This window comes from Corvus moneduloides, chromosome Z (genome assembly GCF_009650955.1).
Source record: "Corvus moneduloides isolate bCorMon1 chromosome Z, bCorMon1.pri, whole genome shotgun sequence".
In the NCBI taxonomy this organism is placed as follows: domain Eukaryota; kingdom Metazoa; phylum Chordata; class Aves; order Passeriformes; family Corvidae; genus Corvus; species Corvus moneduloides.
Window position 1 is genome coordinate 36,200,092 of NC_045511.1, and position 19,162 is coordinate 36,219,253.

Below are 19,162 nucleotides of genomic sequence, written 5' to 3' on the forward strand. Positions count from 1 at the left end.
ATGAGTTGCAGAAGCTATTGAGAGACAAGGTGGATCAAGTCAGAGCTGAAAGCCTGGCTTCAGATATTGCTGAAAGAGAAATGGTCAGCACTCTATCTCTACGCTGACTCATAGATGGTGTGGAGGTGGCTGGAATGATGGAAAAAGACCAACTGGCAGTGCAGAGATAAAGCCATCTGAGCTGGTGAACTGCAGCAGGACGTCACTGCCTGGGTAGAGAAGTTGGCTGCAAAAGTCGATCATGAAATGCACACGTGCCCAAGAGTCAGGCTACTGAAGGACGTCGCAACAATGGACGGTGGATCGAGCTGCCAAAATTAAAGCGTCTCAAGATCTGGACTGGCAACATAAGGGTGAATTTTTTCTGACTTGGTGGGCCCATGATGCCTCAGGTCATCAGGAAAGAAATGCAACACCCAGCTGGGCTCGTGGTCAGTGGATGGTCTTACCCATGGACTCTATATCCCAGGTTATCCATAACTGGGAAACATGTGCTGGGATCAAGAAGGCCAAACAGGTAAAGCCCCTGTGGTATGGTAGACAATGGTCACAGAATCACTGAATATTCAGAGCTAGAAGGGACCCATGAGGATCACTGAGTCCAGCTCTTAACTGAATGCTCCATATAGGGGTTGAATCCTACGACCTTGGCATTGTCAGCACCATGCTCGAACCAGCTGAGCTCAGCTCAGGTCAAAATACAAATAGGGGAAGGCCTGGTATATCGGTTACATCACGCTCCTGCAGACCTGCCAAGGCAAGTGCTACATGCTCACAATGGTGGTAATAACCACAGGATGGCTGGAGGTGTACCTTGTGTCTCATGCCACTGCCTGGAACACCATCCTGGGCCTCGAGAAGCAAGGTTTTCAAATACAGTATATGAACGAAATCGATCAAAATTTGCTTTCAGCCCAGGGCATTGGCCCTGCTACCAGTTTTTGTGCTTGTAGCTTCTCTTCAAGAAAAAGCTGCAGATGCTGACTGTTCAAAATATGCCTACAAAGTGGTACAGGATCTGGAAAATAAGGCTTACAGGATAAGACTTAAAGAATTTGTCTTGTTAAAGAATTCTTGAGGTAACTTTATCACCACTGGTGTAAATTTTCACTTGAAATAATATGACTGGTAGTGAAGAAAGAAGATTATTTCCTTCATACGGAGACAAGACAGCAAGATCCGAAGGTTTACAGCTGAAGGTAAATTTAAGATCTTTTCTTGGAAATCCTACGTCCGAAAAAAGATACTGTTCCTTAGCAGTAAAGATATTTAAATTTATAAAATTATGGGGAAAAAAAAGAGAGTGCAAAAACTGTAAAACACTATTACACAGTGTGTGTGTATATATTAATTCCTGGCTTTCTGTTTAGTTTCTGGGAAAATTCTTAGACTCTAAGAGGAGTCAGTTTGGTATTGACCCTTTTAATCCTGAAATGAGTAAGTGCATACATTTTTTTCCTCTTTTCCTACGGTGCCATAACAAGGATTTTAGCTACACTGCCCTCAGCATTCTTGGGCCTCATGAGATTCATTGCTTGTCAGGTACTTTCAAGCGGAGCAGAACTAGCACATGCCTTTGGAGTGAGGAGCCTGTTGCCAGAGTTAAGGATTTAATCCGGGGGTGGGGGGGGAATTGAATTGAAATTTTTTTTTATGCACTGAATTTCATTGCTTGTTTCCCTATGAAATTTTACTTCTTTTTTTTTTTTTTTCAGTAGAAGGAAACTGTTCTTTTTTATTTTGAAGAATGGAAAGTTTGTTCCTTAGGTGAAATGTAATCTAACTGAAACCCTCTACCTTTGAGCAAAGTTTGAGGTAATTAAATCACAGTCAAAGTGTGAAACAAGCAAACAGTTCTTTCCCCCTTTTGTCTGAATTCACTCTGTGTCTGCTGGTTTAGGAAAAAGAAAAATGATTTCTACATAGTTCTGGTAACAAGCTGTGTAAAACATTCTCTCTTTTGGTAAAGAGGCTTTTATTGATCTCAAGAAACATGTATATGTTATCTGATTATGTTATCCTGGCTGAAAAGAATTTAGTTTGTAATAAAATATTCCAGACTTAAAAAAAAAAACATTTTGCCATCGCACTAAGATGGTGAAAATTTAATCATCCGGTGAGAAAGCTTAAGCCATACTTCAAGAGAACAAAAATTTAAGGATGCTACAAAATGAGTTTTCAGATACTGCACGATGACATGGGAAAAAATGAATGCTGATAGTAAAGTTTATGTGCTTTTGATCAATACAAAATACTTTAATTCTGAATTGTAACTAGTTTTTTCAACTCCTTTACAGTATATGTATCTGTTTTCATTCTCTCTAAAAACCTTGTCTTTTTTCCTACCACACATGCTTAAGAAGCTTCCAACTGACATTATAAATTGCATTAGTCTTTCATAGCTTTTCACAGAAAAAACCCCATTAGACTTACTGAATTAAATAATTTACCTGTAAGATCATACTTATTAACATTTAATATATTACTATCTTTTTATACTAAAAGCTTGTTTCGACCTGTAGTGCGTGTTGCCAAGATCCCCACCAAAACTCAATGAAAATGCATGATATTTCAATAATAGAAATACTAACTAAATATTAGAGTTTGAGTTTATACAGCTAAATAAGGCCCATAAGAACCCACAAAGCTGTGATTCTGTAATGTGTTGGAATGTGTTTATCATAATTCTGCCATTCTGATGCTTGTTTGAGAAGAAGTAGGCCATTAAGTCAAAAGACACAAAACTTGCCTAACTAGTAGGAGTTATGCCCTTCTACTTGATTTACTGTAGGATACATCTTGAAGAAGCTGATCTAGAAGTGTTACTGCAGTGTATTTGCTTAATTAATAAATTTTGCAATATTTCTTTGCGTGAATAAGAAGATCCTAACTGTAAATCACCTGTTTCTGCCATCACCTCTCAGGTCTAATTTGTCCTAGTCTAATGTTTTATTGTATCATACACTCTTTCACCACTAAATTCACGAATAAAAAATGTAATTGGAATCTATGAAAAAATACAGACATTATCCAATAATCTTGGAAATTATTATAAAAGCTTGTTTGGTTTCAAATAGTAGTAGAAATTACGAGTTAAGTTTTAGTGACTGTACTTCCCTTGCATTGAATTGTAGTCTTAAGGTTTCTGGAAATGACCAAGAGAAACAGGAGTGAGTTAACTCTGTTAATTCTAATGTTTCTTTAATGTCAGCTAACGCTAGAGTTGCTGGCTTGTGGCTGATTTCTGGGTACTAGGAACAAGGAAGTCCTTTATTTTACTTTCTTACGGATTTTCAAACTCTCTGATTTTCATGCTCCTTTTCCCTAATGCATGGAACAAAAATAGTTTATATAATCAGATAAAAATAAATAAAAACCTAAGGAAAACATCATTTCCAGCTATATACCAACCATGCCAGCTATTGAATATACATTGAAGGGTTTGAATCTTTGCAAATGTCTGTAGGGAAACATTTTTTTTGTATCCCTTCCATTCCTGTATAATTTAATTCAGATCTATATAACTGCAGCATTTATCTTATTCCTTCTGGTTTTTCTTTTTAAGTTCTCTGTGTTCAGTCACAAAAAGTCTTTCATGTCCCCGGAGAACAACAAGGTTGTCTGTGAACACAGAGGAAATTTGGTTTTTTGTACTTACGAGCCGTTCTTGACTTCTTGTTGGCATGAAATAGCTGCAGTTGTGAAAAAGGGATGGCTCCTTGAAAGGAAGGAAAGATAGCATTTCATGCATTTTGTTAAGATAAAAATCACATGCCTAATGTGAATATTAAAGGAACAAATGACTGCTAAGTGTCAGAATTCTGTGCTGAATTTTGTTAACTGCTGTCTGGAAAAGATAAAAATTTTATCAGAAGACTGGAAGAGTTTGTTTCAAATTCAAGAAAATCACTGGCCCTGTCATGCAGGTTATCTCCTTGATAAAGTCTTTACATTTGCAGAGATACTATTAAAAATCGTAAAACCACCTTTTTTTAATCTTGGGCAGTCAGCTCCCTGCCTTCTCCCTCCACCACCTCCAAGAAATAGTTGAAATCTATTAATGAAAACTTCTGTTTAAATAAAAAATAAGAAAACCGGTATGAGCTACTCACCAGTAAAATTTCATCTTTCTGAGAAGTAAGCAGCAGAAGACCTCAGTGAAGCAAAATATTAGGAACTTAATTGGCTACTACATGCAGTTGAAATGTAGTACGTGGAAATGCCTAATATATTCCATTAACTGAACTGAAGAATAGAAAACCCTGGTGGCTATGAAAGGCTTCAAGAGGCATGAATGAAACAGTGCAACTTCTCTGTTTTTAAACTTTGAGCTACAAATAGGCAGCAGCAGACATGAGATAAAAATGATCTTGGGCTCTCTGAACAGGATAACTTATCCCTGTTCAGGAAGCAAATGGAAGCATAATCATATAGTAGCAGCAGTAATGACAGGCTGGGATCATAATAAGTGACACTGTATATTTTGTAGCTAGAAGGCCTGAAACTATGATGGTCTAATTGTCTGTAATCTGTCAAATTCTCCTCATTTCTCTTGCTGATGAAGATTTCACTAAGACTGGGACCAGCATAATGGTCAGTACCTGTCAGGAAAACAAGGAGAGGGGAAATCTCTTTTTATCTATGTCACAGGAATCTCATTGAATTCAGTGAATCTTTTGAAACTAATTACAAGCGTGCACACTGACCAAAGACTAAATTACCACAATTAACATATTTTAAAAATCTATTAGGTAAAATGACATAGATGCTCACTCCTGGGGAGAAGAAAGCATCTTTTGTTGAAAAGAGTAAATGGGCTACAGAATATTTGGTCTTCACAGTGTTGGGAAAAGTAACTCTGAAGTGCACATGACAGAACCAAAGATTTAATAAATTCCTGTTGGAAGGTAGGTTTTACAGCACCTCTTTTTAGGTTTCAGCAAGCACTAGTCTTGTTGATACAGTGTGATATGTCCTTTATTTTTATCAGTCTCGTTCCTTTTCACAAAGTTTTTCATCATAGTTATTCACTTATTAAAATTTGATAGCAAAGTTGATCCTTCCTAGGGCTTACCTGCCTGGGAAAGATGAACATTATTACACTTCTGGGAGACTTCCAGAGATATTGCCTCTTCTCTTCTGTTCCTGTGTGACTGAATTTCTAGCTGTTTTTAGCTATTCTACTTGTCTGATGATTAAATATTTAGTTTTCCCTACTTGGGAAAGATTGCAGAACTTTCTTTGATTTGATTTTGTTACTGTTGGTTTTTTTTCATACGGCTTACTGGAACAATTTTTTTTGTTTGTTTAATGTTAAAGTGTTGCTTTGCTCTTTAGGTACTCAATATTTTCTTTGAGTCCTTGATAAAACCAAAGAACTTGACAGGTTTTTTGGGAAGTCAAACATCATAATCTTTTTCTTCCTTCTATTCTATTTCTGTCCTGCCTTACGAGAAGTTTAATAGTTTATTAAGGAATTGTAGTTGTTGTTAGAGGGAGTTTTGAGTAAATTGAGTTTTAAGAAAAAAGAGGTGTATGCAACAATATAATAGCTGAAAATAATTTCATTTAAAAATTAAATAAGTGGAATTGTAATATGTTAATTTGTGTAAGCTCTTGGTTTGGGATGTTTTAGTTTGAGTTAAGGTATGTCATGAGTAAAGTCAATGTGTCAATGTAATGCATGTACTTTCTAGATAATTGTGAACAGAATATCATTATTGCACATCAACTTGCAGTAACTGAGCACTATATGTCAACATTTGCTTATTTAGAGTAAATTTGGACTCCAGCTGAAAAACATTAAAATCTGTTAGTCTTTATTAGGGACCAAGCTGATAATTTACATAAAGAAACTGTTTCATTCAGAATAAAATCAGTGCTGTATATTCTTGATGTTTTCGCAGAAAAGAGAAGGTTTGTGCCTGTAAATTAAATAAGGTTTTTTTTACTAGGTGGGAATTAAAATATACACTTATGCATTCTGAATAAATAAATCTCAGATTGTCCCAGTATTCTTCTATTTTTATTACTGTTTTTATTTCAGCGAGCAGTTGCCTTGGTGGAAGTAGCAAAATTTATTTGATCAACCGTAATGTTATAAACATAGTCATGATAACTGTTAATATTGTCATAGTAATTGTTATTATTACAGGAAGATATCCTGTTACAGGAAGATATCCTGTTTGAACTCCTTTGTTGTAGTTCATATGGGATGATCTATGTAATTCATAGTGCCTGTGTATTAAAAATCTCTTGGTTTACTCTGAGTATGCATAATGAGATAGTATTTGGAGCTGGAAGAGAAATTATAGGCATACTTTATTCTTGCATCACTTAAGAATTTTATTCCTATAAAATGCCTCGGTTGCTTTATAAATTTGATTAAACTTGCACTGGAATTACGATATATGGAAAAGCATACCTTATGTAACTTGAATAATTTTTCTTGAATAACAGGTAAGATGTATTTTGTTTATATATTTTTTTCTTCCTTCACGAAACCTTATTTGTTACCAGATTTTTGTGCATATTACAGAAACCTAGGGTTTCTTTATGTTTTTGGTATCCTTAGGTATTGGTTAAAAAATAAATATTTATCACAAAAAATGTAATAAATGCTATATCATGGACAACTTTTAGCTAAAACTCCTTGCTTTGAAATCTCATGTTAGAATAGACTACTTAAGTATTCCTTTAGCCTAGAGAAGCTGTGTGAAATATACTAGAAAGCCCTACATTGCCTTCAGCAGCGAGATGGGTTTCGTTGCACAGTGGAAGGCTGTCCAAGAGAAATGAAGAGTCACTAGTAGCATGTGAGAAAGCACTGAATTCAGACTGTGTTTCCATTCTGTAGAATGTCTTCCAATGTAAGTGAAAGCATACAGAATTGTCACTCTTAGAGACTATTCTTTCATTTGTTTTTATTTACTTTGAGAAGCAAGTTGATACTGACCATCTGGTTCTTGACAATTTCTACAAAGTGTTTTGATTTCAATCTGGAATTCATACTAAATTCTGAGTTAAATTGCACACTGGAAGTTGCCACAAGAATATGTTTTAAGCTATATGTGCTAAGCAGTAAAGCAGAAGTTCATATGAAGTCATTTTCCTGAAATAAAGCATAGCAGTTGTTGTAAAAGAAATGTATAATTATTCAGGGTATATCTATTTGTGATGCATTGTTCATTTCTTACATTGTACAAAGGCAAAAAGCCGTATCATGGACTGTTGGATTTTGGATAACACCTTTTAGTAATATTCAAAATTTTATGTGCCTTTCTATTATAAAAAGAGTTTGACATAAATTGTATGATAAATGCTAAGTGCTCATAGAATTCTTCTGGGAATATCTCAAAGCAATATGTGTGTTTCACAAGTACACACGTATTAGACCATCTGGGTAGAATAATTCAGTACCATTGATTCCTTTCCAACACGTACATTAAAAGGAAAAAAGGTGAAAAATGTAGTTGGGAGAAGCAAGCATTACAAAGGCAAATGTATCATCCATCCAGTGGAAATATGCCTTTTTTTTGTTTTTGAATTGAAATTTGTGAAGACTTACACCCAGGGGTGTTGTTAAAGTAATGTGCCTGCTGTTTATCTACTACTGCTTCTATGTATTAATAGCATGGTCTCATTCCTGCGGAATCATTACGTAACGCATGACACCTTTCACCAGAAGATCAACATTTAAAATATGAGGCATTTGAAAGAGATGAAACATTCTGCTGCAACTAGCTCTGTAATTTTCAGCGCAGGAGAGACATGGACCTGTGGAGCAGGTCCAGAGGAGGGCTGAAAAAGCATTCAGAGGGATGGAGCAGGACCTCTCCTATAAGGAAAGTCTGAGAGAGTTGGAATTATTCAGCCCGAAGAAGAGAAGCCTCCATGGAGACCTGTCATGGGTTAGCAAGCATAGTCCCAGACGTGATTTTCTTGCAAAGAGGTGCTTACAGCTTCCTCTGTGACCTAACAATCTATCAGCTGGCTAGTTTGAATATTGACAATGGACAATTTTTTAAGCCACTTAAAATTTTGACTGCCTCTGTGGTCCACATTTAAGAATGGACAAACCCCAGGAAAGGTCTCTCTTGCTTCCGGCTGGGGGACAGGTAACTGGGCTGGGCCCGTACAGGGTCCAGCGGGCCTGGGCCGGGCCCTGCTGGGTCTGGGCTGGGACCTGCTCAGGCTAGGCCTGGGCTGGGACACAGCCATCCTGGAGTCGTGCGGCCCTGTTCCACCCGCAGCTCCCCGCCAGCCCTGCTATGTGCAGACAGTGTGGCCTGGCTTCCCCCTCTCCAGTGCAGCCAAAGATTCAGCTGAAGCTTCCCTGCTGCCTGGCAAAGATCATGTGACCAACAGCGATAAGTGAAATTCCAACTGCAAGGCCTGGGTGAGATTAACCCTTTTAGTGCTGTAAGTTTCTTCCAGAACAGATGAAGTCTGCAGACATTAAGTAAAGAAAGAAGAGCTGAAATCCTGAGGGAGGAGAAAGAGGAGATGCTTAAAGCTGAAATTCTGTTGTAAAGCTATGGTGGTGATAGACTGTGATATATCAGAGTACCCATTGTAATTTCATGAAAGCGTGGTGGGTGGAGCGTTCAACTTGTACTTGTGAGCTAAAGCACCTGTGCTGGAATAAGCAAATGCTGAAGCAGCTGTAATTTGAGGAGAAATTTGAACAGGGAGAGATGGAAGCGATGAGGACTCTTGCTCCAATCGGAAGGAGAAGACCTCTGTTCCTAGAGATACTCCCAGAGATAGTCTTAGAGATGAAGATGCTTTTTCTCCCAGGGAAGGAGGAGGGCCTCTATTCTTAGAAATGAAGATGCTCCCAGAGATAGGTGAAGAGAACTTTTGTTTTTGAACAGCTGAACCTTAAAATGGTACCCCAGTAGCTCAAGATTGGACCCTCGAAAGCAGTTGTGGGACAAGCTGTAAGTCGGGGGAAGGGACTCTCACATGCGAGCAGAGAACCAACCCGGGCAGCTGTCTCGTTATGATATTGAAGCCATGAGAGAACTTCTTGTGGAGATGTCTCCACAGCATGAGCAAGAGAGACTCCTCTCCCTAAATGAACTGAACAAGGTTATTATGGAAGTGGTAAATAGACTGAGCTTCTCAAGGGTTGTCTTTTTACAGTGGGAGAAGGGGGAAAGGTTAGGGGAGGAGAAGTGTTCTGCAGGTGTGGTATGATTTTTTTTTTCCTTCCTTTTAGGTCTGTTAGTAAACGTCTTTATATTCTTTTAAGTTTTGTGCCTGCTTTGCTTTCTCCTAATTCTTATCTCACAGAAAGTAAATAAGTGATAATTTGAACAGAACCACTACAAGACCTTACTGTGGCCTTTTCAGTACTTAATAAGAAAGTGTGTAGCAATAGAACAAGGGCTAATGGTTTTGAATCAAGAGAGGGTAAATTTAGATGAGATACAAGTAGGATTTTTTTATGATGGGGGTGTTAAAACATTGGAGCCGTTTGCCCAGAGAGGCTGTAGATGACCCAGACCTGGAAACATTGAAGGTCAGGTTGGATGGGGCTCCATAACCCCAGCTTGTGGCAGGGGGTTGGACTAGATGACCTTTAAAGGTCCTTTCCACCTCAAAGTGTTCTGTGATTCTGTGGTTCCGTGATTTTGTATCATGTACATAGATTTGAGTAAAAATGCCTTTTTATTTTCCTCCCTTAATATTCATCTTGGTATCTAGATTTACAGTGTAGGCTTTGGCAGAAAAAAAAGGATCAGTGACACTTGAAGTGTTCCCTTGCATCAGCAGCATAAGTGGCTCTCTGAAACACAGCATCATCATATTCTTCTCTTGCTCATGCAATTTATGACTAACAATTTTCCTTTTCCTAAATCTTTCTGTGCTGTAAAGAAGCCGTTCACTAATGAGATACTTTTCTAAGACTTGGCAGTGCAGTGCATTTACTCATAAGACTGCCATTTTTTTCTTCTTTTGTGCTTACCAGTTGGACAGTTTGTCCCAAGTAGAACAGCTTGTTTCACCATTGCAAATCTAATCTGTGGATAATGAAGTGAAAAAATGAGGTTGCAGTTCGACAATAAAGAGTAGTTATAAAATTTTACCCTTTTTTATTGTATAAACCTAGAACAGGAAATGAAGTTATGAAACGAAGAATAATTTTTTTTTTTTTTTCATTAGTGAAGTACTCTAAATTTGGTAGAATATGGCATATGTGACTTTATCAAGAGCAAATAATAAAACCTATCTTTTGTTGTGAATGGATATTATTTATGAGATTTAGGAGAGTACTTCTAACTCTTAACAGTCAAGGCCAGTACTAACCCTTTCATTTAGAAAAAACTTCCCTCAACCAAATTAAACAACGTCAGAAAAAAAATTTTGGAATGTGATCAAAAAATCTCCTTGGGACATTCATATAAAAGTCTTGCTGCTAATTAGAAATATCTGTAGTTACTTAGCAGAAATGCTTAATTATTACTGGCAAGAAAAGGTTTTGTATTAATTAATATTTACGATTTTTGACAGTGAAACCTGGTAGACAATTAGAAAGGTTGGAAGAACAAGAAGAATTCACCTATGAGTTGTCAGTTATCAGCTGCCAGATACTGTGATTATCCTGAAAAGAAACACTTAATAAAGACTAAAAGTTAACATAATTTCCTCTTTTTCTAAAGAACAGGTGCCAGCCCCAGTGCAGTTAGGGAAGCACTTGCTGCACTTCTTTTGAGTTTTTTAAAGTTAATCTTCTTTCAGCTAAACTAGATCAGATATTGATTCTCAATTGATACGTTTCAAATTCAAATAGAGAATGAACATATATCCTATATAGTAATTCAGCTGAAGAGGCATTTAAAGCTAGAGAATTGATTAGCATTTGCTTGTTTCTGCATGATTGATTGTGAACTGCAGTTAAGTCTGCTTTTTCTGAAACACTCAGGTTTTATTCTGTATGATGTTAGGATTTGCATAATAATAATTGTGAGATAATGTTTTTTTTGCTGTGTCTTTATCAAACACATATACCATTGGCAAAACAAAGACTTTGTGTTTTGTCATGCTTACTGTTCTTAAAAGGGATGAGATTTGGTTCAGTTTCCTTGGCTTTTTTTTTTTTTTTTTTTTTAGAAACAGCTGTACTTAATGTGATTGCACATTAAAAGTGATTGCAAAGACCTGTGCTGGCATCAGGTCAAAAGTAAATAAGAAGCATGAGCTGAGGTTGAAGCTTGGTGCTGCAACAGAGACTAGAATATGTCACTTGCTATTCATCTAAATCATAGTGAGTGAGCACTGAAGAATTTCTTGGTATGATCTCAGAAGTTAAGTTAGAAGTGGGTAAGAACAGCCAGTTAAAGAGCATAATAAATTATTGTCTGGTAGTCTTATGAAATACTGGGTTAGAAAACCCAAAACATCTGCTTCAGTACTGATACTTTTACACATAATACAGCAAGAAGAAATATTTAGAGATGTGCTGCTATCAGAGGGTTGATTCTGTTACAGTTCCAGTAAGTGGTGTCTGTTGGATTAACCTAAATGTGATATTTTTCATTGGCAGATAATTGTGATGATCAGTTGGTGTCTGCTTTGCCTCAGTCATCATTCAGTAGTTCATCAGAGCTGTCTAACAGTCACAGCCCTGGATTTGCAAGGCTTAATCGAAGAGAGGGTGAGTGAATTTTATTGGTCAGTTGTTAATTCTGGGTTGAAATGAAAACAGTTTAGATATCCAAGAGCATGTGTTACTGTTCCAAATAATTTTTGTCTGGTGTTTGTATACCAGCCATGAACGGCAGTGTAGTCTCAGCTCAAGGAGGTTATGAATCTCAACTTCCCACCCTACGGTAAGTTGTTGGACAACATGAGCACTCAGTGGCTGGAGCTACTCTGTGGCCTTATTGAAAAGGGAATGTCCTAATCTGTTTTATTAACCTGGTGTGCAAATTTGTTAAGCATGAGCTTCTGTTTTGAATGAAATTGTGATATCAATGGAAAATATATATCCTGGAAGGATTTTCCTTAGTTTGAGTAATATATTAGAATTTTAAATAACACATGTATTTATAAATACATGTTATAAATAACACGTATCAAAAGTTAGCATCTTTATACTGGTCTTCCCTAAAAATGTATGCTTGACAACTTTTTCTATTTGGCTCTCTTCATGTGCTGTGAAGTTGTTTGTGCCGTGCTAAAATGCATTTTTTAGATTTATAATTTCCTTCACATTACCCTGTACTGTATGCACACATTAGAAATGCTTATAACCTTACATCTGGTGTCATTTGAACTAATGTAGACACAAAACAGCAGGTAGCCTAATTAGAAGATCGTGACTGTCTACCTTCTCATTCTGTGTACCTCAGGTTCACAGTACTCAACAGAGCACAGGTTTGAATGTCTTATTCTTATGTCATTGTTTAATAATATGACCAGATTGTTTGGCTGGATACCTTTTGGTTAATTCAGACATAATTTTATGGAATGATGTAGATGAGGTGACATGAAAATTTCTTCAGTCTTCAGGAAATTAATCTTAATAAAATCAGTTTTAACTTATATTTTATTCCTTATTTTTCAGTGAGAGTAGAGACTCAGTACTTGCTATGTAACCGAATAGATTTTTCTACACTGAATTTGTATTTAACTCTTTTCTGTGGATTTCCCATGCAAAACCCATTTGTAGGTATATATACATGAAAGTTTTATTTGGATGGAAAAAAGCTAGTCATTGTACATATATGGTTATAAACAAAAACATTGAGCCACTCAAGAGATGATTGCTAAACCATACAGACCGTAAAAAAAATCTGCTACTAGGAAAATATGACTTGTGTGTCAGTGATTTTATGGAAGCAATGAAGACATCATCACAGTTTTAAAAGAAATTGTGTGATAACTGAATGCAGGTTTACCTTTAATATAGATAATTCTCTACTTTGAATAAAAACTCTTTTTTTGGCCAAAGTTACTGGTTGGGAGTGATTGTGACCTTCTAACATTCATTTCGGACAGGCAGATTGTGGTTCTAATTCAATAATATGCTTGGTTCTTAAAATGCCAAAGTTAGGGGAAATAAAATGCATTTTGGACAGGAAAAAGTTGAGTGTTTTTACACAGATTACACAGGAGTCAAAATGTTGTCATTCATCAATAAAGAAATAAACTAAATATGTAATATACACCTACACGGTTTCAGTTGGTAATGGAAAGTTAAAAAATAGCAGGAAATTTATCAGAAATGTGGGAAGTTGCACTGAAATAGTTCTTTAATCATGTTGATTTGTGTTTACTAAATTTATATTGAAAATCAGTAGGAAAAGTTAAAAGAATTGAGGAGAGAAAACTTTAGGCTAAAAAATAAAAGGAAAATATATACTTTACATGAAGACATAGTAAAAATGATAACAGCAGAGAATGATTAGTAAAACAGCTAACTGAGAATATGTTTCAACTCTCTTTCTGTAAAGTAAAAAGGTAATGTGGTTGAACTCCATTATAAAAAAAAAAAATTTTCCAGTCCATTAACAGTTAGGGAAAGTGGTAACATCCAGGAATAACTCATTAAATGTTCTTCAGACTTTTAATTATTACTAGTTCATTGATTTCCTGAAGTTTTCAGATATTCAATACTCAAGCGAAGCTAGTGAATATTCTTGCCAACTGCTAAATTAGTTACTGTGACATCAGCTTTGCTGGAAATAATGGAAAAGTAGATAGAAAAATTAAGTAACAAGAACTAAGTAAAAAGCCCCAAACACTAATAGCAGTTAAATGTTTTCAATAGAGAAGTAAATTTTTTAAACCCCTGATTTAATTATTTGAGGTTAGCAGACATAAAAGGCAGGAATTTAATATAAGTAGAGTTTGACCTTTGGCCTAATGTTGTATGAATTTTTAATTTAAAATAATAGCACCATATCAATGCAGTCCAAATTAAATGTATTAAAATCTAGCTGGTGAACCTCAAAATGCATTTATCATTACTATATAAAGGTATTTTCACAGAAGTTCAAAGGAAACTCTAAGGCCAACTTTATTCAATACTTATGTTGATTATATAGAAGTAAGCACAAATCATTTGTCATGAAATGCGTAATGGCATGAAGATTGGTGAAATAGTGAATAATCATGGCAAAGCAATTATGCAGAGATATGGTAATCAATGTACCTGGTGAAATAAACACTTTAACAGGATGAGTTATAAAGTATTTAGAGGAAAGAGTAGAGGTCATACTTATCAAATAGGAACTGTATTCTACAAAGCTGTGACTGAGATTAATCTGGGAATTGAGCTAAACTGGCAGTTCTCCTTAGCTTGCTCTCTAGCAACTAAAAAATGAAAACAAACCAAAAAAAAAAAAAAACTATTAAGCTTGCGCCTAAGCAAACAGAAGAAAGAAGTTCTTACTCTTAATATAGCTTCATACTTTACCACTGAGGTGTTGTAAAATTCTGTATCCTGAAAGTCCAGTTGAAATTCTAGGCTGTTTTCCTATGCCAGTGGGAATAGGTGACACAAAAAATGTTCAGGGAAGGTCCTCCCTTTTTATGTATCTATCCGCATAAGAGTAAGTGAAACAAAAGGGAAAAGGAGCAAAGGTAAAGTGCACTTTATCCTTAGAGGGTGAAATGAGGCATCCCAAAAGAAGGGAAAAAGCAGCCAGCATTCAGAGCATATCTGCCTGGGGTAGTGATAGGAATTTAAATACCAATACCTAACTCAGTCCGTCAAGGATGTGTTTCTGTCCACTCGTTGCCAATAATTTACATGATGAGTAGTCAGCTGTAGTCTGGAACTATGGAGGGTTTGCTCTGTCTGAAAATTCTTGATGTATTATCTCCCAACCATGATCTGCGAAAGAGCTCTTTACCACATGGAGAGAAGGCTGTGTCATTGTTGAGCTCAGCATCTTCTGGTTTTGTCTGCAGTGGGCTGTCAAGCTGGTTGTACACCCGCTCTAATTTACCATTCAATCCCATTGGAAAAGATACGTTAATTGCACTGTGAGTCATCATGCTATAAGCCTTTTTACCCAAGAACGCAGGCATTCTTTTGAATTAATGAACTTTTGAAACCTTGCAAGAAAAAAATTCAGAAGACAGTTGTTCTTCAAGAGTGAGCATACCATTGGAATAGCCTTAATATTTGGATAGCTAAATAAGCTGAATAAGAATTTGGCTGTGATTATCTTGACCCATATTCACGCACAATTAATTAATCAAAAATATGACAGAAGAAAATTGAATATAGAAGTTGTTAAATAGCCAAAAAAACCTGGCTTACAGCTTTCTCTTTCCCTGAAGTGGGAAGAAACCCATGTATTTTAATTATGCTGTCAGCTTACCCTGCCAGTTTTTCAAGAGCAGCCTGAAATTTTGAATGCGTTAACAGCTACCATGTCTATTTGTTTTATTTTTCCTCTGGTGTTTATAGGGAACTTCTTTGTTTTTTTCATTAACCTTTTCCATTACACTGAATGTCATACACTTTATCACATTCTTTTTGTTACAAAGAGTATTTAAAGGATAGTTATTCAATATGCTACTGTAAACTTCTTTTTTTTTTTATAAAACAGTATACTTTAATCACTTTTTGAGAACTCGCACTAAGTAGGTCAAAATGGATAAATGAATTCGAGCAATCAGTAGTTAAAAAAACATCAAGCCAGCAGTTAAAGAAAATACCATTTCTTAGACAATAAGGTCTATTTTCATCATTTTTATAAGAAGCAGTTCAACCTTCATAATGTAATGCTAACAATTAAAATGGCAGACAAATTAGAAAATTTAATTGCAGCTAGGATTGTATGTCACGAAAGGATAATTAGGAAGAGCTTACTTGCTCCATTTCAGTAGTATGCAAATAAAGTTCATTAAAGCTGATATTTTGCTCTAATAAAAGGAATAGGAAAAGGAAACTAGAGCAAAGAAGATCAAATCTGACAGTAATAATAATGTTTTTATAAATTAACAGCAAATCTAAGTTGAACTAACGTGATGACATATTTTTATGACTTACCTGTGTTTAATGTATGTATATGTGTTAGGAAAATGGCAGAAGTAACAATCTAAATCTTTCGCTTTCAAACAAAAACCAATAAGCACTTCTACCGTGATTTCTGCAAAAAAACCGAAATTATGTACTGCTGTCCAGTGAAAGTCCAGGACCATTCAGTTTCTGAGGAAGAAATCGATTTGGTTTTGTTTGTTTGGGTTTTTTCTGTAGTTAATGCAGTAATTATGGCTTTCAGTGAGAACATTACCATGGATCTCTCAGCATATTAATGATGAATGTTTTTTAATGCCATTGTAGAGCTTCACTTTTTATGTAGAAAATGTTTTTAATATGTGTTTTAAACACTTTAAAAAACTATATGGGCACATAGGAAAGTTGCATATGGCATTGCACATGCATATGTTGCATGTACAAAATTTTAAGAAATTCTCAGGAGTACACCAGCCTCATTAAAGGTAGAATTTGAAGCAGTATTATTGCATTAATGTCTAAATTTGAATTAATGCTATTTTTTGTTTTGCTATATCATCTCTTCATATGTGTATATGGTTTGATTCTGATTTGCAAAAGGTTAGAAACAAAGTGAGAAAGAAAGGAAGAAAGAGCAAGAGAGAAATAAAGAAGGAACTAAACTACTCTTAAGCAGAGTGAGTAAATGGGATCAAAGATTCACTAATATTTTAAATATTTATAGCCCACTCTGCCTTCATGAACATTTATGAGGAGTTAGGAATATTTGTACAGTTATTTCAAGAAACCTAATTCCAGTCTTGTCATCATAATTCATTCAAGCATAACAAAGCATAACAAAAGGTTTCAACCCTCTATTTCATGTGTTTCATCATTGGAATAGCAAAATCCATGATGAAATACCCAGAAGTAGTAAAAAAAATGGTAATAAGGGTACATTATTGTTGAAATTGTTTGTGACTGTTTTCCTACTTGAAATATAGCTATGGGGATAGAAAAAATAAGAAAAATCTTTTTGCAAAAAATCATGTTGAACTACAGTACTCAAATACCCTACACGCAACCTTGAACAGGCTTGAGAGCAAGATCAAATAAAAATTTACTTCAAAAATAAAATTTGCTACAACCCATCTCTACTACCTTTTTTTTTAAGGTTAGTATACTAAAAATAGAAATCTGGATTTAGCAATTTTGTTATTCTGGGTTTAGATAGTTTTAAATAATATATTTTTGAAATCTTAGATAAAGGCTGAATTTTATCCAAAATGTGAATCATCATGATATTATTTAGAGAGTCAAAATAGAATTTGACGCCCAGGACTGCTTTTCAGTAACAAAATATTTAAGATCATGCCTCCTTTAATGTTTTGATGGATGGAAAAATAGATCATATGTGATAATGCATCTGTGTTACTTCATTTTTCTCTTGTATGTTTGAGGCAGGGGTAAAGGAGCTTAAATTCTTTTTTGCTGAAAAATGAAAAGCACTTAAAAGCACTCACCAATTGCTAGATTGGACAAAACTAGATTTTGGAAAATTTCCTAAATTAAAAAAGTACAAAATTTTCTGTGTTGTGTAATAATGACTAATTTCAGCTGTAGTGCAAAATAAGTTTGAATGTCATAAATTCCAATTTTGAGACAATTACGAAATTTTTAGTTCTAAAGGAGAATAATATAAAAATACAGAACATTCTTCCTGCCACACCCCTGCAAAAAGTTCTGAGACTATACTTATACAAAGGGTCTTTCTCTTGACATCTCATTTATAGTAGTTTTCCTTAGCCTCTTAAGGATCAACTTTCTGGCATAGAAGATACGATTTTTTTTTCCTTTTTATCATCCTGCTCATACTGTGATGTTAGTGCCATACCAGATTGGCTGAATGGAGAACTCAGGATCCCTAGACTAAATTAATCGCAAGGCTTTACAAAATGATGTTATTCTGATGAATATCCGAGCCACTATTTCTCTCAGTGTCATATAGGCAGATAATTCATATAAATATTGTCATAATCATTATAGAATTATGTTAAATTTATATATTACATTCTAATCTACATCTTTAGGTATCTCAGAGATACAGAAAATCATGAACTTAGCCTCTGCAGATAAGAGATAAGAGCTGAAAGTACATCAGGCACTCTTGAAACATGTCTTTAGAAAGCATCACTCACCATATTTAGTTGACTAATATATAAAGTAGAATTGCTGGCAAAAAGTGGCTTTGACTTGTCTCTGTCTCAGTTTTTTGATTTCTATCCATCAATAGGATTTTATTTTAAAGGATAGATGTAATAATAAAGATTAAGTGAAATACTCAGCTTTATTAGATAATCACATTATGTATGCAAAATGCATTTTTGTGTACGTAATACCATTTTCATTTGTAATTTTAAACTTTCTGCCAAAAACTGCTCCTGCTCTGGACTTTTGAAGTGAAAGGAGATGTTTTGAATGAATTTCACTGCTCTTGGGGCCAGATGAAAAGCAGTGGTCTTTGTCTAGAAGTCTTATATCCCTTTTTATTTCTTCCAAAAAAGGAATAATTTATATTCTAGAAGAATAATTTTCAGTTACCACCTGTTGCATATAGAGAGTTAGAGAAATTAGTGCTAGGTCATGAAAATTCGTGTAAAATAAACCCAGTATATACTTGTTCCTCTATTTTCTTCAGATTTTCACTGAACAATGAAATTTATCCATCATTCTTCAATAAATTTTTACTCCTGCAGTACTTTGACTGATAACCAGAGAGGTTGTAACAAATTATTTTGATGCAGATAATTGAACAAGGCTGTAACAAAGGTTTGAGCTCTACAGAGAAGAATATAACAGCGCACTAACATCCTTGTCCATGTTGGAATTTTCCAGTCATTGCTGCTGGTATAAATACCACACAAAACTACAATGGTGAATCTTTGGCCATATGAACTTGCAAGACAACTTTGTGTACTTGACTTTAAGATTTCCTTCACTCTCAAGGGACTTGTTTCCATAACTCCTCCCAATGGCCTAAAGCAGTAGAAAAACGTCAAATAACTACAGCAGCAGGATTTTGCTGTACAAATAGGAATGATAATGTACTTTTAGTTTGATTTTTATTTTAATTCGTGTCATGATGATTGACTGTGGGGTAGAGTGAGCAGAATTGATTTGGATGAAATCAGTAGAAATTTT

The 19,162-nt window shown here is 35.2% G+C and overlaps 1 protein-coding gene across 2 annotated transcripts in view; it reads left to right on the plus strand.

Annotated features, from left to right (window-relative positions):
- LOC116438193 (contactin-associated protein-like 4) overlaps window positions 1-19,162 on the plus strand; it is a 216,899-nt gene that overhangs the window by 37,253 nt on the left and 160,484 nt on the right. For both annotated transcript variants that reach the window (XM_032096912.1, XM_032096913.1), the window contains exon 2: window positions 11,552-11,662. In XM_032096912.1, coding sequence (XP_031952803.1) covers window positions 11,552-11,662 — 111 coding nt within the window. The remainder of the gene's footprint in view (window positions 1-11,551; window positions 11,663-19,162) is intronic.